The sequence below is a fragment of the Labrus bergylta genome, chromosome 8 (genome assembly GCF_963930695.1).
Source record: "Labrus bergylta chromosome 8, fLabBer1.1, whole genome shotgun sequence".
NCBI classification, from domain to species: Eukaryota; Metazoa; Chordata; class Actinopteri; order Labriformes; family Labridae; genus Labrus; species Labrus bergylta.
In genome coordinates, this window is record NC_089202.1 from 1,227,860 (window position 1) to 1,250,523 (window position 22,664).

Here is a 22,664-nt window from a genome sequence, read left to right on the forward strand (position 1 = left end):
AAAATACTGTCCGACTACTTGCTTCAAATTTCCTGCAATGGTGTTATGCTTATAGTTCCTGAATCCAGATGTACTTTAGGGAATTTTTAAAACAATGTCAATTTTTCAGTTTATTTATTTTTCTCAAAGTATTAAACCTGCAGTTTATGCACACTTAAAGATCAATATAAAGAACATTGTTACCAAGGTAGAGCTTTGCAGGAAACAAATGTCTTAATTCCATGTTTATGTTCAAATAGAACATCACTTCTAAGTACTTTCTTTAATTAAAAAAGAACTGTCAAATATATGCATACTGGACAACATGTATGCTGATACAAATATATAACTATATAACAGCATTAGGCTGATAATTCATAAATTCCAATATGTATTATCAATGCTTATTTCTGATCTTGGAATGTGGCATTAGAGCAACTTCTTTGCATCTTCATTTAAACCATGTAATACTCAAGTCCACAGAGAATAAGTCAATTCTAAAGAATACCAAAATATCACAAGCAAATTACTAGTGCTCTGAGAGGAAGCTTGGGAGGAACAAAGACAGGCGGCAATAATTATATCTTGGCGTGTATAGCATGTCAATGGGCCACCTTCATTCTGCAGGGCATTCCCCTGGGCCCCTCAGGCATCAAAATGATGTCCAAATTATTTTGTGCTCTATTGCAGCATGGCACCATTATCATATTTACTTGTGATGCATTATGACAACATTGATGTTTACACCTGTCTCTGTGAGGAGGCAAGGTTTACACTTTGTAATTTAGCAAATGTACAGTATGCATATGAGCTTCCTGGCAAGGATTTAAATTAGGTCAGAAATGGAATACATCAATAGCAACCCATATGTGCATCTTTCTTTTTATTTTTTCTCCCTCCCCTCCCCAGCCTTCTTTGCTCAGAAGCTTGGCGATGAAGCAGCTTGACGACTGCAGAAGTGTGATATGTGCAAATCACATTTGCAGATGAGCTTGAAACTCCCTTTTAATATTCGGATATCAGACACCCTGCACTGAGAAGCCGCTAAGACGCGATTCGGAGGAAAAAAACCAAGATCCTCGTCATTAAGGGGATCGTTAGAGGCTCGGTTTACATTTTACATATTTCACAAAAATGTACTACCAAGTAAAAACATCACTAGTTATCTCTGATAACAATGCAAATTTTTGTCAGAGAGCGCATGAAGATTCTGTCAAAATCCAAAGTCGCTAGGGTCTTTCTTTCTCTTTTTTTCCGCTCAGGCTTAACACCCTCAGCTTATTGGCGCTTTGATTTCTTTCATATTTTTTCTCTGAGAAGTCACACAGGCTGGTGGAGTCAAAGACAGTGAAAGGTATGTTTGCCACGAGGCACAGGAACACGTGTCCCCGTAGCTTGCCAATATCTCATCAAACACACAGGCCTGTGGATGGATGCAAGCCCGGCTGTCGTTTGGATGCATCCGCTCTGCAACACAAACTATCTTCCACTCCTAAATTCTGCTTGATTGACTAAGAGTCATACAGAATCATTCTCAGAACAAAAATGCCTCATGATAACAACACAAGCACCATACGTTTCTCTTTTCATATACCTGCCCCAGTGTGGTGTACAGTAGTGTTCTGACCAAAATTCAGCGGTTACAACATTTCGACTCTTCCATTGGATGACAGAATATAGCCCCTGCAATTCTCCCCCTACCACCTTCATTTCCCCGTGTCTTAGCCCTGCGCCAAATTTGTCTCTCTGCCATTTTAATTACAGCCAAGGCAATCTTTATGGTGGTATTCTGCAAGAACACCAATCTGCAAAAAAGGTGATAAGTAGAGCCGCCACACAGCTTTGGTATCAGTAATAAACAGACACTTAATTGAATAATTCGACCTAAGAGGCTGATCCTGGGAAGTAGCATGTTGGAAAAAATGATTTGAATATTGAAGACAGTTGTTGTATGATGCCTGCAGTAGGAGAGCACACAGTACTGTATGCTGGCTGCCCATCAACTCGCCAATGTGGGCCATGTTGAAACATTACGGAACAGATAAGTGAGTCTTTGGTATCCTGGAAGCACTAAGATGTGTTTTTTTTGGGGGGGGAGACACACATGCACAAGTCTGTGTGCAGGCGTGTGTCTGATATGTATGAGGTGTGTGTGTGTGTGTGTGTGTGTGTGTGTGTGTGGGTGTGTGGGTGGGGGGGGGGGTGAAGTGTGTGAAGTGTGCCCACTTGAGGTCTGTCTCCAGCACGCGGCCACATGGGCACATCCCCTTGCCCCCAAACACACACAGATGAAACGCACACAGCTTTCTGCAGAGCCTTAGAGACAATGACTCGCAGCCTCTTCCTGTTTAAGGATAGCTGTCAGAGGATGATGGCTCCGATTCAACACTGCACCAGGTTTGAACAGAGCTCACTGATAAAACAAAAAGAGCAAAAGCCTCCTCTCTCTCTCTCCCTCTGTTTGTCTCTGTCTTTCTCTCCCTCTTCCATCACTCTCCCTCTCCCTTCACAGTTCAACACTGATTTGACTGCTAGCATAATTTTGCAGAGAAGACTATTTGCAGATGCAGCAGAGTTATCAATCCGAACAGACACACAATCCGGGTCCAATGTCACTTCTCCTCATTATGTTAATGGTTAATACATGCAAATGAAAACATTCCGGCAATTTGATTTCTTTGAAGATAGTTTGCATATTGTCTTAGCCATAATGATGGTACACTTTCTCCCCAGCTTCGATTTATGCAAGGCTAGTTAGTTCATTTTTATCAGCTCTGAGTTCATTTCTAGGGCTACTGGAATGTGTTTTCCTCTTCCCCTCACTATTTAACTAATTAGGATTCAGGTACCATAAGCAGATTTTTCACGCTATTGGTGTTTTTCTTAATTAAGAAACAAATGAATTCTCCCCAGCAAAATAGATGGAACAACGGGATAGGGTGCCAGGGGCCAGATGCGGCGCTTCTTAATTAGAAGTCACTCCATTGTTTGAGGTTTTTAATGAAGCTCCAATCTAAATGGATATCAAAAAAGCTTCTTGTGAAGAAAAAAAAAACACACACCGGCCATTTAAAATAATAAGGAAATAAAGATAATGAAAGACAAAAGATATGTACTAGCAGCCCCAGCTCACACCTAAGGTTCAGTGCATGAAGTGCTCTAGTCACCTTTGGATGAGCCCTATTAAAACAGCTCGATCCCTAGCCTGCCCCTGCCTGCCTGCAGCCATGTCTAATGTTTTGCCAAGCTAACAGTGAAACACTCTTTTCAACTTCTCATCAAAGGTGGAAGTTTTATTACCCCGTGGATGGTTCTAAATGAACTTCATCTGAAAACTGTTGCAGCTGTCAACTTTTTTTTACCATAAAAAAAACAGCAGAGGCTAGCTGAATTCAGGCTCATCATATCAATATCATTTATGATAAGCTAACGTATAGGCACAGTTAAAGTAACATTTCCAATTAGCTGAAACAAATTGTTAACCCAACACAACATGGAAGATAGAAATGGTGCTTTGCAATTAGATTTGTGCACCTGGGATGTATGTACGTGATACTAACGAGAAACAGTGCAGATGGAACCAAAGAATGTTTTTTTGTTTTGAAGTTAATTTGCAGGAAGGCTTTTAATCTGTGAAGTCTAATCATCTCGGTCAGCCCTGCTGATGCTGCTGTGCCGGTGACTGAAGGCGATAACATCGGGGCTGTTTTTGACTGAAATAAAACCCGTAGCATGCCCATATGTGCTGCCAACCCCATCAGTTCTTCTTCAGACGGCATGGCTTAGGAGCTCCCAAAGGATGGGCCAGTGCCCACTGATATGGGCCCAGCAACCGTCTTGTCCAGGCCAAGTATCCCTGTGCCCAGGGGCTGTGCCATCAATGCCATGACTTGTGCCAGACTGGATCCCACCCAGCAATCCATTTCAAAGGCTTTTTTATGGATCAGGTATGCAGTGTGATTTTCCTTTCCCTTTGTAATGTGCCGTGTCAAAGGCGAACGAGTCTGACTTTAAAGTCCTAAACTAGTTTTTTTTTTCAGCCTTTCATTTGGGAACGAGACATAATTGATTTCTGACTTACCAAATGTCAAGTTCAAAGAGATGACAAAAAAAATCAGTACTAAATATCAATCAGCAATATGGACATCTTGATTTGGATGGTATTAATAATTGGGGCTTTTCATTTTATATCAAACCTACACCAAGGACTTTTTAACTGTAATTCTCAATTTAATGCTTATGCCTCGCAAAAGCAGACCATTAGCTGGAAGATTTGCTTTTTCTATATACTGTAGCTGTTCTAAATATCTTTTATCGCATTTTTTGGTCCAATGATTATTTATATATTAAGTTCAATGTTTGTCTATGAATTGCTCTGCTCCATGTGATTGGGACGTGAAGTCAGCCCATAGAATGGATAATTGAATGACAAAAAGAATAATCTAAAATGGATAGCAATCATCAGATATCTTAGGAATTTATATCTTCTATAATTGTCAGGGGGGGATTTTGATATAGAATACCATATTTTACAAGGGTGTAAAAGTAAGTAAAACTGGAAAGCTTTTTTAAATCTGCCAAAATACATTAAAAGATCATCACGCCATCATTTAATCGCAAAGAATATCTGAATGAAATAATATTTACTTATTACGTTCTCTGGGTTCATGGAGTGAAAACACATTTATTACAATCTTAATAAAAAGTCACATTTTTTTAAACACCTCTATTTATTCACAAATTACCATAATCCTCTGGATGTTCACTCATGTGCTCTCTCTCGTTTGGAGCATTACTTGTTTATTTATATCTGTGAAAGAGATTAGAGGGGAAGATTACTTTGCGCTGAAACATGAATAACGATCAAAGACTGGAGGATAATGCAAGTCTTTCAGTGATTGCTCAGCTCTTTTTAAACCGACTGCTGGAGTATTAGAACAATACAAGCGGATGTGCTCCATATAGTGTGACAACAATATTACAAAATCCTCAGGGAGGGAACTGCATGTAAACACTTCAGATCAACACACAGTACACCTGCATAAAATGTCCTCGAATGCAGCAAAAAATTAGCTTTGATCCTGACAAGGGCATGGCAAAGTAGCCATCAGCTCAGTGAAATGACATCAGTTGTTGGACAGAACTGCAGTTTTAAGCATGTCTGGTGCTGTATCTGCACACAAAAATGTGTTTCACAACGCACACTGTTCTAGAAGCTCAGTTGGGAAACATCAACCACTAGTATACAAGCAACATTATGTCTTTCTGATTATTCTAAACAAAATGTGGACACAAATATGACACCCTCATCCAGTTGATTTATGAAGAACGTTATGACAGCTGAATTGTCTTTTGTTAAGTCTGTCTGTGCTGCACACATTTGGAGGAAGCACTAGTCCAGCCAATTATCGGTGGCAGGACAGAAAAACCTGTCACTTGGTTATTCATGACAAATGATGAAGGGGCAGCACAGAAAAAAAAAACAACAACAAGTGAATATAAAAATGCACACGATTGCAACTGCAACAAAAATGAGCCACTAGCATCATGCTGCAGTTTTGACAAATAAACCTTGCCAAGAGAAATTATTTGCAGGCGCAAATGAAGGGAAGGATCTTAGAACCAGTTGGCTAATTATTTATCCTGCTGGCTTTATGGCTCTCATTAATTTCCCCCTCTCTCTCTTTACCTTCCATTGAAACTCTGAAGTCAACCTGCATCTGGTGCTGATAACGCTGGGGTCTCAGCAGCCTCACAGCCTTTCCTCTAACCCACCCACACATACCTCAACTGGAGCAAAGGAGCAGCTTTCATACAGAATCATTGGATAATGCCATTAGAAATAGCACTTAAATACACAATGATTGCTTGCTTAAATAGGCAAATGTATAGTGAAGAATATGGAGAATAGGTTGTCTGCAATTCATTTACTGAGCTCTATGGCTGTAGAGGTACTGCTAAGAAGAAGCCTAATGTACAAGGAGCATAGAAGCAGATTTATTACACGTGTTCTGGATCTTGCCCTTGAAATATGTTTCTGATTAGAAAAGATGGCATTAAATATTAAGAGTTGGTGTTGAAATTTTGCTAATTTAGGACAATTTTAAACATGCGGAGATATTTTACAGGCACAAAAAAAAGGAAATGGTTGACTTAATTTAGTAAGGCTAAAAAGTTTCTTATCAAATATTTGAACTCTACAAAAACAGTATATAATCATAATCAGTGGTGGTCTGCCTGGTGTTGCCTGGCACTGCTAGAAATGTATGTGTTTTCCTTTCTTTCAATACCCTCTGTCACTTTTTTTCTGGTAGGTTGGTTGCCTGAGATTGGACAATTTGTGAAGCTTTGGTGAGATCGCACCCCAGCAGGTTTGAGCTGCTACTATTCCTGCACCCTCCATCCTCTTTGTCCAACTCCCAAATTACTGCTCATCCCCTTCCCCAACCACAGCTGTCCATCTTTTTTTTTACCCCAAGACAACAATGAGCACCAACCCCGCACTTACAAGGACCTCATCATCAGTCTGACTAACCAGACACATAATTTGAGCTATTTCTTCCAAGGAGTAAACTGATAGAGACTCCACACTGGTCACACTTTCAAATGCAACAGAGAGACATAGTGGGCCAGAATTGCTGAAAAGCAAATATTGTTGACTTCTGCTGACTTCAAACAACAGTCTGATGGTAGAAACTACCTAGGCGGTAAAGAAGCTGCATTACACAAAACACAAGAGAAAGGGCCTAAAGAACTCTTGGTGATTCCTTTCATGTTTCTCTTTACAGGATACCCAGAGCATTCATTTCTCTTTTTTATGCAAAGTAAAGTAAACATAGCACTCTCTGCAGCCTCATGAAATTGGACAGTTCTGGGCACAAAGGACATTGCTTTCCTCACTGTGTTTTGGAAATAGATTTGGTAGCTCCACCACTGCTTTTGCAGTATATATATTTCAAAATGCATCAAATATAAATTTGCATTTTATTGATGATGCACACATGTGCCAGTTCACTTTTATGTTCTCATACTAAACTTTTGTTCAAAGAGTTTAACATTCACATATGTCAGTAAATACACACACACACATAAAAAAATGTTTACAAAAAACTGTCTCAACAATGACCTGGGAATGAAGTCTTACAGTCATGTTGAACTATCAGTGCTCAGGAGTCATGGCCAGTCAAGATAAAACAAACTCTGATGAAATGAACCATGTGCAGAGAGGTCTACTCTCTGTTGATGAAAGAAATCCAGTCACTCTGAGAGGTGAGACAATAACAAAGTCTTATTGACCTAAGCAACCTAGCTCACAGTTTGAGCTCCACCACACTCACACACAAACACACACAATCTGGATTTACCCCAAAAAAAACATCTTGCCATTTTTTTGTGATAAGAATAAGATTTTACGCAGACTTTAAAGGACGAGAGTCGGGAAAAAGTTGGAGACGGACATCAATTTAAACAGTTTTCAATATGCCACAGCACTCAGTTCAGTCGCTGGAAAAACATTTATTTACCACTTTCATATCAGAGACATGTGCAGTATCCTATCGTTGAGCTGGTCAATATACATCACTCCAACCCAAGGGATTACACCTCTTATCTGAAATGATATTCAATAAAGTATGGCTGCAGAAATAGAGTGGAGTGTTCATGCTTGGATCTGGCTTATACTGTGTAAAACAAAACACTTTATTGGAATTAAGATCCAAGTCAAGATTACCTGAGGAAACAGCAGTAAGATTTCTGTTGCAGTGCCAAGTCCTACATTTTATTCTCCACTGTTTGGGGACTAGCGATGTACTGTTCCCAATAAGCCATGGGGGTGTAATAGGATGGCTTTATGAAATATAGAGATGCCCCAGCACCTTCCACACATCATAGCACGGGCAAGGAGGTTTAGTGTACACAAGTTTTTGTTTGTGTGTTACGAGGGGATTGTATGCTAAAATAGGGCAACGTGTGTGTGTATGTTTGTGTGTGTGAGGAAGGCACAGAAAATAGATGACCTTGCCAAATAGCCCAAAAATCCAAAAAGGCCGTAGGGCAAAAGCAGGACTTTTCAAAGGTCTCTCTCTGACAATAAAGATATACAGGGTGATACCACATACTTATTTGTGCTGTCTAAATTACAACGGAGGAGCTGTGTGTTGCCGCTGTCCAGAACAAAAGTAAGCTGGTTTCTTTTCAGTTTAAACTCAGCATCTATCATAAAATGTTCACTTACATGTGCCATACACGGGGGTCGGTGCAATTCTTACCAAAACAGTGACGTAACTTTTTTGCATTATACTTTCTCTTTTAATTTTCTTTGTTTGATTTTCCCTGTCATCAAATCCCACACACCCAAACAATTCACACACACAAACACACACACACACACACACACACACACACACACACACACACACACACACACACACACACACACACACACACACACACACACACACACACACAGTCAACAACCCTACCACCCGTCCTAAACTACAGCTTCTCTTTTCTTGACAGAAATTTGATAAGCCTCTAGCAACTGAGCTTGGAGCACTTGGACTGAAGATCTGTTGAAAACTGCGGGGTCTGTCACACAAAAACACACACTATAAGTACATTCTAATTAGCTGATGTATGCAGGACCTCATCCACATTGGAGGGGTATCAAAAAGCAATCAACGCCCCATCCCTGATGAGCTGAGAGAGACACAGATCCACATTGTCTATGGAAAGAGGATACGTGGCTGGACCTCGACTCGGCTTTCCAAACCACCATAATGCCATGCAATCACAAGACATTATGCACAGATCTGAACCCCAAAGCCACAGGATAGAGGAAAAAAGGGAATACTGAGTCCATAATTCGAAGGCCTGATTATGATGGTTACTCTTGTAAAAAGCTGCTGTGGAGAGCCAGTGTGGGAGAATTGGCCTACAAGTGCCACAAAATATAGTTGTAAATGCAGAGGAGGGCCGTGTTTAAAAAAACTGTCATGATGAAGAGCAATACAGCATAGATAGCAGGAAAATCATTGGAGTTAAGATGACAACTCGGTGCCATGGAAAACTGTAAAAAAAAATGATTCAGCAGCCAGTGTGGTAGATGAATTCAGAGAACTGATTCTTCTCAGTGGAGGAAAATCAAATCAATATATATCAACCTCAGTTGAACTCTACCTTATCAGCATGAAATGTTGCAAAAAAAAAAAAGACTTGGATATGCTAAACATACAATCTAGGATTTAGCTCCCATTCAGGATCTAATTTGACCAAAGGCCATACAGCTGATTCGTTTCAGTAAAGACCATAGGTGTTTTAGCTGCAGGCTCGAAAGGAGAGAGGCATGTGAGTCACACAAAGACCATCGGTTAGCGACGTACCGAAAGGGACTCTGTATCACCATCTTATCTTCAAAGGACTGGGCAGGGGCTCAGGGGAGCTGTGCCACTGCCTCGCCTCCACACAGACACATAGAGGGGGGATTTGGACCTGCAAGCAGGAACCAGAGATCTCTCGGCCAGCACCCAGGCTTGTACCCTCCTCCAACTCGCCCGCGGAGAACAGGCAGGGTTCCTGCACACGCGGCACGACATCAGTGAGCTGATCCCCACCATCACTACCACCACCACCCTCCTCCTCTCTCTTTCTCCTTCCCTCCTCCTGCAAACCCCCTTTGCCGACTGCCTGCCCATTTGCTTCCTGGCCTCAGCTTGACGGAGGGGATGGGATCTGAACTCAACTTAGACACAGAGTTTCCACATTTCACAGATGGCTGGGAGAGGCTTTGCATGAAGGTGAGGAAACAGAGAGGGGGAGAAAAGAGAGAGAGAGCTTCATCGCCTGCGCCGAAGCGGGGCCGATTTCACACCGCGGTAGTGTGCGCTAAAGCAGGCCGCCGTTAATCCACTCACTGAGGGGAAGGCCTGGAGCTATTCCGCCGTCCGACCGCCATCTCCCTTCACAAAGCCATAAATGGTGCATTATACAACTGGGCTTCAGAGACAGTGCTGATATGCTGATAGGTAGCGGACAAAGACCAAGGCAACCACAGGAGCAGAGCCACATGCGGGACAGAGTGCCTTAGCATAGGAGCAGAACAGCACACATGTATGGAGGCATGATCTCTCAAACGCTGTACTTGCTGAGGTGTGAAATGTTAGTGCTATATCTGTGTTTTTAATCTGGTTTAGTTCAACCTCTGGGTTCAGCCCCGAGACAGAGATGGACATGTGCTAACTCTTCCTTCTTCTGCTCACCCCCAAAAAATTGCTTTTCTCTCTACTGTGAATTTATATCTGTGAAGTTACAAAAAGTCTTGAAGATGAGTCTTTGAACTTATGAAAAGCAATCATTTGGAAAGAAAGGCGACAGGAAATATATAAACATGGGGGAATTTAAATAAATTGACACAAAGAAAATCAGTAAGAGGGCAGTGAATTATGTAATGATAAGACAGCCACCAGCCTAAGCCACAAAATGAGATGTTTTACATGAAATGAACAGTGGTCCAGATTAGAGAGCCATCCTGTTTAGACATGAAGCCAATTGGGTTGATATCACATGTAGAGAAAATTTGAAAGATAAGTGGGAACTATGAGAATTGTATAATCCAACTGTAACAAAAAGCTGAAGTATATTGGCTTCTCCCCCAGAAGCACTGCATGATAAACATCTTTGATGAAAGAAGTTCATTACTTGTGCACTATGTAATGTTACATGCTGTATTATGAGTCTATGCCAACCTACAGTGAGGCAGTCTCTAAATGAAGCCTCAGGCATTTAATGGACATCATTAGGTGAAAACATATAAGAGATAATTATGGTAATTACAAATCCCTTTATAAGCCCTGAGTCTTTGACAAGAAGGATGTCATATCATCCACTTCAAATAAACAAAGAGTTGTTGTCTTTTCCCATAAATGATGTCCGGTTCCATTTGGATTGGAATTGTTTTAGGATTATCCTTTTTATTGTTTGGTTAATGGCTCTGAATGGAGGCTATATTTCTTTCAATAAAAACTTGATAAAACAAGTGATGTTTAACAATAGTGAAACTTGACATGCATTTGCATAGCTACTTCATTACAAGTGAGACCTTGATGTTGAAAGCAGCCTGATACAAAGCTAATGGACATGTCTGTTCCAGACATTACTATGAGCACTAAAGGCCTTTCTTAATACGTCTCAGTTCCATAACATTAGCTAAAGGAAGAAAAATAACCAAGATGCATATATTATGGGTTGTTATGACCACCAAAAGGTCTTCCAAGAGTTTGTTTTGGTTAAACCTAAACCACGTGTTACTGTCATTTTTGCCATGAGAGGTCAACGCCAGATCAACCCTTGTCACTTCATCTACGTAATTCACAATCTAAGCAGCCAGAGCAGCTGAAATGTTGTATGGAACATCTTTATCTAGTGACTGAGAAGGGATCGTGAAAGACTTGGGTGTTTATTTACAATATGCATCCAATCATCCTTTGTCACAGTTCCATGATCATCTTTTTCCAAAACCACAGAGAGACACTCGCAGAAGATTCCATTTTTGGCCTCTTTGCTACAAAAACTCATAATATGGTGCAGTCTTATCAGATTCTGCTTACAATAACAGATTCACTTCAAGTCAAGCCTGTTGTTTAACTTATTCAATGCCATGGGAAAATTCAGTTCAAACAAGTCAGGAGACATCTGCCAGTCCACAGCAGCTGATGATGTCAACGGGTCCCTGCTAGTACCAGATTCCTCCAGCACTTTCAATCATTCCTTGTGAGATTACTGCAATAGGATATTACTGTACAAACTATGACCATGTGTCCTGCTGCCACAAAGCTTAGCAACATATTACAGTTTGTCAAAGCAAGCTATTGCAAGGGAGAGATAGATATAGAGGAGGAGAGAAGCCATTGACCTTTGTGTCCTTCATATTTGCCTAGCCTCCCCTCAACCCCAATCTTAAGAGTGAAATCATCTGATCCCAAACTAACTGTCAACTGGCTTGTGATGGTGGCAAAGCCAGCAGACATCAATCAATCAGATTTTCTCCTCGTCTATCAGAGGAGGCTTTTTTTCCTGTTTTGCCCGAGCTTATCATCTGACCCAGTTGTTATCCTGTTTCTGAAGCTGAAAAAAAGTTGATTATGGTCAAATGTATGTCTCAGAGGCTCACAAGCACATCCTAGACTGAAGCAGAGGTGGAAAATATTGTCAGTATTTCAACACAGAAATGGACGCAGACTGTAATGATTGTACTTTTTCTAAACAAGGCTCTTAATTCTCAAACCAAGCTGGAAATAAAGAGTGTAAGTCTGTTATCTTTGGTTTTCAGGAATGCACGTGTCTGAACCTTAGATAAAATCCAATCTGATATCATAAGACAAAAAGGCATTTTTAGTTGGCTACAGCACTTGCTCAATGTCAACAGTTTCAGTAATTACTAGATAAGCATTCTCTGAAATACCCAAAGAAAGAATATTGACTGACTCTAAAATAATAGCGCTGTATTTCTCTATGGAGGTTTACCCTGTCATTTCACAAAGCCTGCTTTGAAATAATAAGGAGCAGGAGACTTGTTCCTTGCATCACATCACTCCTTTCGTCACTGTCCAATATCACACACTCTGTCCAATCTGATTTGCATAATTTACTGTAAATAGAATCGATCATGTAAAATGGCCTCATTGTGACTTTTTCGGTTGCTGTGCTCGCTGGTAGGCAGATACGACAACTGATCACATGATGTGTAAGCTGTGCTGTCAACAGCTTTACCAGCTTTGCAATGGTGCAAATCAAAACACAGCCTCTTTAAAGTATTAACATGTTTTGAAGTTTGTTTTATATTTTCAGCATATTTGACATAAATTGTTTATCTATTTACAAAGCTATGTCATTAGCGATTTTCCACTGAAGCCTTAAGATGCTATGTGTTTTGTGCCGTTCATCTGGTGGAAAATGCTGATGTACAAATTGAACTGAAAAGCTTGTTACTTAATCCTCTGTTGCAACCTATCTCTTAACTATAGAGCCTGCTGCATTTCATTCCAATGCAAAGTTCTGCATCGTGCTGCCCCCCACAAATACATCCTCAGTAATTCCTGCCAAGCCAGAGATTTTCACTGAACAGCTTTTAGGGAGTCACTTTCTTGTATGCCTGCCGCTTTAGAAATTATGTTTACCAAACTATCCTTTTAATTTAATCTCTTCTAAAAATGGCCATTATCTTCTGTCTTCTAATTTGAAAAAATAAATACAAATTTAAGTCAAGTCTTGGACAGTCATTTTTTTTATTTTTTTGTTGATATTTTATGACAATACCTGCTCCCAAAAAGTATCCATATTATTAAGGAAACCCTTTAATGTAAGAAACCTGATCTGAATTTTGACATATTCTTAAAAATGTTTTAATTTGCTACAGCTAATAACATTGAAAAAAAACAAACACAATCCAGATAAAGACATAAAGTAATTGACATCTCTGCGGTATCAAACTGAAAGACTTATTCTGACTGTTTTCTTGAATATGGCAGAGGCAAGATGTGTTTTCAGGCACAGAGCTTTTTCTCTTCTGTGCTATGGAAATGTCAAAGCATCACACAAATGTGATGAACCCAATATCCATATCCATGATACATCAAAACCTCTGCATGGTGCAAAAATAACTGCAATACCACAGGAGCAACCTCAGAAATCCCCTTAATTGAGCAATATCTTCATTCCTGATCCATGTGCATCACCAAGGTGAAAAGGGACTGTGCAAGTTAAATGAAAGAAGAATCCATGATGTGTGGCGGCCTCTCTTACTCACCCTGGCTATTTCCCCTCTTGGCACGGGCCAAATAGAGAATGTTAAATGAGGCAATTGTGTCCCGGAGGCAAAAAGAGGAAGAAAAAAAGAAAAGCAGGCAGTGCCCCTGCACTCTGCTCCAACTCTGAGGAGCATACTGCAGTAAGACGAGGCATCCAGGCAGCCAGGCTTCTACTACCCAAATAAAACATAGCAGACCCAATTTAACATGAGAGCAATTTACTTCAATCTTATATACTTACAGGCTTACTAATCCTTTGACCAACTGTTAATCGAGGTTGTGTTTTATTTAACAATGCATGACGAACAACAATAAAAAAAAAAAAATCATTGCCCATGTGAGAGAATACAAATAATTCTCTGAATTCTAGCTGACTGATAATGAATCAAAATAACAATAATAATTAATATGAACAAAAAGATAGCACAACTATGCCCCTGGGAATGTTACTGAATATGTTTCCTCTGTAATTGTGTGTGTGATGTGTACACATTTCTTCTAAATGTACTTGACTTCCTTTTCTTTTTGCAGGATATGATTTTAACAAAACATGTGATCAAATTCATAGAAGGTTTCTGAAAACTGTAAGAGGCGTAAAAGTGAACATCTCCTTTTAAAAATTATCAAATAAAAATGATTCCTACATACAGAAGCATGAGAAATAATACAATAAGAATAAAAGGTTTGAGCGCACAATTAGTTTTAGTAAATAAACAGTTCAATTTGAATGGGTTTGTATCATATAATCCTCATTTATGAAACCACTACATGTTTCATTCAAGAGTGGCTTAAAGAGGAATTGATGACATTTGTTTGTCAACTAATGTAATGTTGATATACAAGTATTCTTATGAACTGATCGTTTTCTTCAATTAAACGTTGCTTTATCACAAAATTGTGACTTTCATAAGTAGTGAATTCCAGGACACACTGCAGGCCTACTATACCAGAGTGTGATCTGCTAACATTTTGTGGCCTTGGCTGCAGGAAACTGATCTTCCCTGTAGTCCCACACTGTCAGCTATACAGACATACTCCACGGTGACACCTCTGATAATCAAATCAAAGCTTTGTCTGGGTCTTAAAAGGACGTACTTGAACAACAGCGAGACCAGGGGCACTTTTTGCTGTAATGGCCTTTGGACATCAATATTTAAATCTTACATCTTTGTTGTGATTAGAATGCAGCCTTTCTCTGTATCCCCCCTCCTTCTTTCTCCTGAAACAACAAGGTTGGGTTAAAAAAGGCTTAAATCAATGATCTTTCAGTCTAAACTAGATTCCTAAGCAGTTTGCCACTCTCAGCAGCAAGATAAGATAAACTCTCTTTGACCTAAGAGATGAAGTTGCCATGACGATCAGGGAGTCCACTTTCTTTATTGATATTTTGCTGATGTAACAACAAATGGAACTAGATCCTGCTCCTGATAATGGTGATTAATTAATACCAATATTGATCCCTACAAGCAAGAGACAAGGCTATTAACTTAAAGCAGGCTGAAAGTCAATTGTTACCTGGGGGCTCAACGGGCATCAATGATATCAAATCTAAATACAGAGAAATACGCTCAGGGACTGAAATGTAAAAGAAAACAAACAGACAACAACTGGTCCATTTGTAACATATTTTTGATCATTGAATATTTCTAAAATTAACACAATGTTTACCTTGTTCACAATTACAATGCCTGAATGAAAACACAATGGTGAAAGCCTGGATCAGTTATAGGAATAATAGCATTGGAATTCAGGAAAGAGGAAGATAAAGAGGAAACGGTGTGGGGAAGTGACCTCCACCTTTCAGCAACTCAGCCCACATCTCACACTGCTGTCACTGACATAGCGACACATAGTGTAGGATTAGGCACCGTCAGGCCATCGCCTGCCAACCTTAAGCCATCCAACACATTAGACAGTACTGTTGTGAACAAAGGAAACAACAGCTGCTATACATTAATCTCCCTATAGCGAGGAAGACTGTGGCACAAACAGTTCAAGCAGCATTGTAAAATACTTTTTTTTAATATAGAAAATCATTTTATATAGAAGAGCATTGTACTTTGGACACAACAGAAAAAAACATTACAAGATGACATTCATCTGCATTGTTGTTTTGTGTCAAAAGTGAGGAGGCAATTGGGGATCCTTCAGCTAAGACGCAGCAATGCACAAGCTGTTTTTGGCAAGGAACAGATGTTTGAGGGAAAGTTGGCATTCAACAACCATTCTTCTTCTGACAGAAATCAACAAGAGAAACACAAGAGACATGCCGTGATTGTCACCCAATGAAAGAGAAACCCTTAAATATACAGGGAGGCTGGCATGCAAACATTTTTTGATTTTACACCCCCAAAACATCTGACTGCTAGAGTTGCCAGCATATTTGGGCCAAGGGTGAAACTCTGCATATACGACTTAAACAGCTTCAGCACGCTTTCCTTATATAAAAATGGAAAAGCTGAGCTAATTTGTAGAAAAAACTTGGATAAGGAGTTTGTCCTTGAGAGAAAAATATAAATAAAAAAAGACATCAAGCTAACAGCTCTGCTAAAAGCCACATGCTCATCCCACATACTGTACATACACCAATGTATACACAAGCAAACACATTCACAAATTCAGATACATAATGTTGGCAGTCAATTCAGTAAACACTCCCCTTATCCCTTCCTACTGTAATCTCCCTCTGATAAATGCCCCTTAAAGATATAAATGTCACCTGTTATGATAAACAGTACGCTAACATTACATAAAGTGGCCTTATGCTAAGGAGTAGAAGAGATTAGCTGCAAAGCGAAGATGGAAAAAAATGGTGGCTTTGATAAAATACACACCTCTAACTCTAGCAGAGAACCGTGTTAGGCTTTAGCTCAGTTCAAAACTGACTAGGTGAGAAAAAACAGGGACACTCTTATAACAATTCAAAGGTTGTAGGGTGTAGTTAGTCCACATTAAATCAGATTTAAGGTGACTTCATGGCAAGTAAAGAATTAGAGAAAAACAAGCCCACGTCAGTCGTGTTCCTCATTATTATGAAATATATTGGTGAACAGTCAGGGACAAGGCTTAAACAAAGTAATATTTGCAAAAGCATCTATATTTCCTATTCCAACTATAACAACAAGGTATTATGAGTAAAAAAAAGAAGCTAAATAACAACTGCATGTGAACATATCTATGGTGAGTATCACAATACTGAATACAGTATTTCATAATATCACAATATATTTAGTGTCTACAGAGTGGTAAGCTCTGTGCGGTATACAGTAAACAAGTATTAAAATCAATACAATATGGTGGTGGATTCTGGTTGGACAATGTTGTTTTAAACAGCACAAGGAAACAACATGAATTCTCAGGCAGTCCATATGGCAAAGACAATAGTAAAGGGGAGAGCACTAAGTCAGTTTAATAAGCACATTTGACATTAGATGTCCGCCTCTGGCCTCAGAGGGCTTCTTCAATATGTTCCTATAAACACTGGGGGAGGCACGCTTCCTACATCATCCAGATTCCCCTTTACGCTGGGAAACTTTGGGGGGCAATTTTACAGAAAAATTACTCTGAGGGGCCTGGTTTCAATTCAGCCTGTTCATATCTTTCCTTCCTATTAAGCATCAAAATGTTCTCCTCTCAGAACCAATAGAGGCATGGACACCACCATCAACCGGGGAGAGGAAATAGGGAGGGATGGGGCGGGGGGCAGGGAGGAAAGGAGTGAGAGAGAAGAGAAGATAGAGGGAGCTTGGTGGAATTCACACATCATATTACAGCAGCTAATCGCAATCCGCAGAGCATCAGCGATATTTTCATCATTCCTGTCAAATTCTACTGACCCATCTTGGAATGGCTAACAATCTGGGCAATTTATTGGCATATTGGCACAGAGTGATAAGGCTAAAAACAACAGCAGCTAGCAGCTGGCCCTGTGAGATGAGCTGATAACATTGATATGTGCCCCCTCACAAAACACCTCCACCACTATCTCTTCTTTCTATCAAACTCGTATTACAATAAAAGTATATGGGGGGTTTTCTTTTCCTGGAACAGCAACAACAAGAGGGGGGGAGAAAAGGGACCAGAAAAAAATATATAAATTCAGATGTAACATTTCATGAAAAAAAACAAGGAAGAAAAATACATAATTTATCACTGTATTATCGGGATATCCAGGCAGCCTAATCAAGGAGCACTGAGTGACTATTTTTTGCCTTATCATCCAAAGTGGTGGAAACGGAGAAGGAATTATCAGCCAACTGCAGATTGCTGGGCTGGAATTTTAATGGTAATAATCGGGTTTCTGATGGTATATCTTCTCTGCTTATCTTTCCCATTATCTGGCCATATCTCCCCAGTCATCGGAGCAAATTAATGGTGCTCTTTCAGCATCGCCTTTTTATCACCGCTCAGAGAGCACCCAAGGGGAAAGAATAAGCAAAATATTAAAATACTGCATAAATCACAATTTTAGATAACAGTCCAATGTATGCGGGTGGGGGTTGGGGGTGGGGGGGGAACTGCGCCCAACAACCTTTTTGTCCTTTAGAATGACTGTGTGTGCCGACTTTCTGTTCAGTGCCTCCTCGGCCTTTTTTCCCATAGTTCCCGGGGTAGGAGGATGGATCTAGGCTCCCTGAGACCTTTCTGTTTCGAACTCGGGCTTTATTATATGGCTGCACACCAGCTCTATTTCAGCAATATACTCATGACTAACTAACTCACACAGGATCAGGTCACAACGATACAAGTGTAAGACGAATGTTGGAATTCTTTTGCTCCCAAATATTAGAATGCCACGATGGGACTTGGTTGCAAAAAATAACAGCTAAGAAATATAAATTCATGCAATTATTTAAGCATTAATCACCATGACCATCAGCTTAAATAAAGAAATAGTCAAACTGTCTGATTTAAAAATGTTTTGTTTCACTTTGTTGTTCAAGAATTCGTACTTGTAGTCAAGCTTTACAAATAAAAAAATCCAAATTATATTTAAAAAAATAATCCCAATTCCAGCCAAGATTACCTAATTTTTTTAGTGTCCAACCCATATATTTTTCAGGATAAAACAATAAAAATTATGAGTAAAATAAAACACGATAACATAAAAAATGTGTTGTGTCCCATAATCTGCTTCACTTAAGAAAAAACAACAACTCTTGTAGGTCAACCTGCACATGTCCCTCCAGAATTCATGAATGTGATACACACATACAAACACACACACCCACACAGTGAATGAAATGTGCGTGGATGAAGAACATACAAATGTGGCCTAAGTTCTTCACAACATTGTGCAGCACAGAAACCGTTTAAAGAAGACAAATCACTAAAATTGGATAAATATTTGATTGTTGACCCCAAAATAACAACAGTCTGCTCTAAGTCTCTAACAGGAGCAGCTAGAAGAAATAGCATTCAGTAGACAAACTGAACACACTCGCGCACACACACACGCACATGCACACAGGCACACACACACACACACACACACACACACACACACACACACACACACACACACACACACATTCTACAACCACCCAGGTGTCACCTATATTTGAGTGTTAAAGTGTTTATGTCCTTATGCCTGGGTATGTGTGGGAGTGTGTGTTTACCAATCCACAGATATTTGTTGTCTTTAAATTCATTAAAATTACGAGAAGCTGTTCAAACCATTCCTTTTCAAAAATATCATGACTAAAATGTAATAATGTGAGAATGACACACAGTGATTTAGACAATAAAACCGCATGCATTTAAAACAATTACATTTCTATTCCATTTCAAATTTCATAATCAACTAAATTTTGGATGAACATATGTGGAGCATATACTGAGAGTAGGTCAACACTTTCTATAAATTAAATTTAAATTGAAACATGACACAACATGCCCCTTGAGCCCTTTAACTGCAATAGAACAACTTTCATACAAATGTAGTATAATATGTAGTCCATGGCATGAAGTTTGAATAAAAGTGTGTATGCACGAATAAATAGGCGCCACACCGCTGGCAAGTGAGTGAAAGGAAAAAATGAAGAGTGACGGAGTTGGAGTGTGTGTGATTCAGTGTGGGTCAAAAACTTCCAAATAAAAACATTTGTACAGGTCAACCACTTCGGCCGTTTAGACCGTTATCATTCAACAGATTCTGTATGTATGTTAATGGCCTTCAACTTACAATTACTGGTGATTTAAGAGCTGATGTCTGCACAGCTAGTCAAAGCGATGCACTGATAAATAATTTACAATTATAGAGGAAAACTCTAATACAGTCACTCAGACGAACAACTAATAAGTTCATTTTCTGTAACTTGGCAGCAGTTGGGAAACTTTCCAGTCAGCAGCTCCGTGGGATTTGGATTGTAAATGAAGTCTTCTAAACAACATCAAATATGAGCGGAGGGAGACTAGAGCATGGACCATGACAAGCAACACATGAGAGGCGATAGTTGAGTGCTGCTGATCAGCTTCAGTGTGGTCACTATCACTGCAATATTCCGCTTACAATAAGCCCAGAGACGCGCTTTAGCAGCTAGATAACATTTGGAGGGAAGAAAACTTACGTTTGATCTGCCTGGGGTTGCTCTGCTTCCTTCGGGACATGCCTGTTGTGCGTCTGGTCAGTGAATCCAGGTGTAGTACTGACAGATCGATAGGTTCTGGATCATCCAAGCAGCCGGTTTGGGTTTTTGTCTGATGGAAATTGAGAAAGAAAAAGAAGGGGGGCTCTACTACTTTTTTACGCACAAGTCTATCGTTCCGTCTGTCTTTCCTTTATCTTTCTCGTCTCTCTGGCTCCGGTTTTGGCTTTCTCTCTTTCCCTCTCTCTCTCTCTCTCTCTCTCACACACAGTCATGTACACCCTCTCTCTCTATCTCTCTCTCTCTCTCTCTCACACTCTTTCTCAGCACCGTTCTCCGTGATGAGGCTGCGCTTCGCAGCGATCCGCACGGACTGAATAGGGAGGTGAAAGCGTTTCGCGCTTTTGTTTGAAGATAAGGTTTGTTCCTCTCCGGGTACCGTAGCCCCAGCTTCGTGAACTTCACTTTTCACTTTTTTCCAGTGGTACTGGATCCACAGTTACTTTAACTTCCAGTAATTAATTAGCGTCATGTTTAGTAAGTGTGTGTTTTGAAGTAGGTCTCCTATAAACGGGCAGGGTAACAAAGTGAGCTCCAGCCGGTGATAATCATGATGTTTAACAGCCACAATAAACACTCAATATTTCATTCCAATTAATTTCATTTTTGGTTAACCCCCCAACACACACACACACACACACACACACACACACACACACACACACACACACACACACACACACACACACACGGTTTTCTTTCATTTTGTTGATGCTTTTACGTCTTTAACTTTTCCAAATAAACAGAGACCTGTCCGATTATGTGCAGGGATAATTACATACTTTATGCGGCCTTACTCATAATACCAACACATTTAACAGGGACACATGCAATAAACATTGCTTCATATGTAACCTAGGCCTACATAAAATGAAACTATATGGTTAAATACATCAGGACCGTCTGAGGTGGAGCCTATACAAATATTCCCCTATAATTGAAAGTTGTTACTGTTTGAAAAGCCTTGATTCTAAATTACTTCACCACTTTGCCAAAAGCTGAGGAAAGTAATCTACTGTTTATGTACAAAATGTTTACATAGTGCTTAAAATCCTTTGGCAAATCCTTTCTTATTCAGCCCTATACCTAAAATAGTTTCCACATTTTTTAACTGTAAAATATATTTATTGTATCTTTTTTAGTTTGAACCAGTTTCATGCTTTTTCATGCTTACTTATCTATCAATATCTAAAAAAAAACTGTCAATCAAAATTTGAGCTCTTTTTCTGCCTGTGAGTAATCTGGATGCATGAACGAGAAAATATTTAAAATATTAAAAGGAGAGGGAGAGAGACAGGAAAGAGTGTTGAAATCATTCAGATTTTGACTGCCATGTTCTGAATAGTTGCCCAAACTGGAAATCACTCCCTTCAATTAGCCAGTTGGACTGCCAAGGAAGACAAGCAAGTGGCCTGTGAAATTATCTTGTAACCCAATTCCACAACTTTGGAATGGAGTCTGAAACTACAGAATAATTTATGTGGCAGATGGGTCAGCGGTCGTTCACCTTGAGGAGAGCATCATCCTCCAAGGCTCCTTGGTTTGTCCCTTGCCCCCCTAACCCCCTGAAGCCAAAGGTTTTTTTTGTATGTATCTGTATCTGTGTGTGTGTGTGTGTGTGTGTGTGTGTGTGTGTGTGTGTGTGTGTGTGTGTGTGTGTGTGTGTGTGTGTTTGTGTATGAGCTCATGGGACAGTGGTAGTTAATTGTATTACAATATCTCATATATATCTATAGTTGCAATAGGCAAGCAAGTAGGGAGAAACAGATGAGGACTAAAGTAAAGAAGCTTTTTGTGATTTTCTGTCATCCAAACACACAAAAACTTAAATGAAGGACAACACCTAAGGTTAAAAAAGCAATATCTCTCAATGTGCCATTCTTAACACTGAGGCATTTGGTTAAGGGAAGCCAGTACCAAATCAATAATAATTGTAACAGGAGCAACAACATATTGAGAGTAGGGAGTCAAATTGCCAGCTGAAGATTAATTTAACGCTACTCCTAAATCCTCAGAGTCTTCAGTGTGGTTCTTCTCTGCTGTTCCTGAGCCCCAGTGGCTTGTTTGAAGCTGACTTTGATTGACAGGTACAAATCTGTGAGTGGAAGAGAAAGCTTTTTTTCACTGCTCGGACCAGATGGTTGTGATAATTAACATGATACTGTTTCCATCGCTGGGGAAATCACTGACACAAGGTTGGTCATATTAATAGGTTAAGGTATACAGTATGCTGTGG

General features: G+C 39.8%; 1 protein-coding gene across 5 annotated transcripts in view; it reads right to left on the reverse strand.

Annotated features, from left to right (window-relative positions):
• Window positions 1-20,746, reverse strand: part of zfpm2a (zinc finger protein, FOG family member 2a) — a 105,154-nt gene extending 84,408 nt beyond the window's left edge. For 4 of the 5 annotated variants that reach the window (XM_065957792.1, XM_020633925.2, XM_065957791.1 and 1 more), the window contains exon 1: window positions 20,351-20,746. In XM_065957792.1, coding sequence (XP_065813864.1) covers window positions 20,351-20,390 — 40 coding nt within the window. In that variant the 5' untranslated portion in view covers window positions 20,391-20,746. The remainder of the gene's footprint in view (window positions 1-20,350) is intronic. The other variant, XM_065957793.1, reaches the window with a different exon arrangement.
• Between the last annotated feature and the right edge of the window lie 1,918 nt (window positions 20,747-22,664).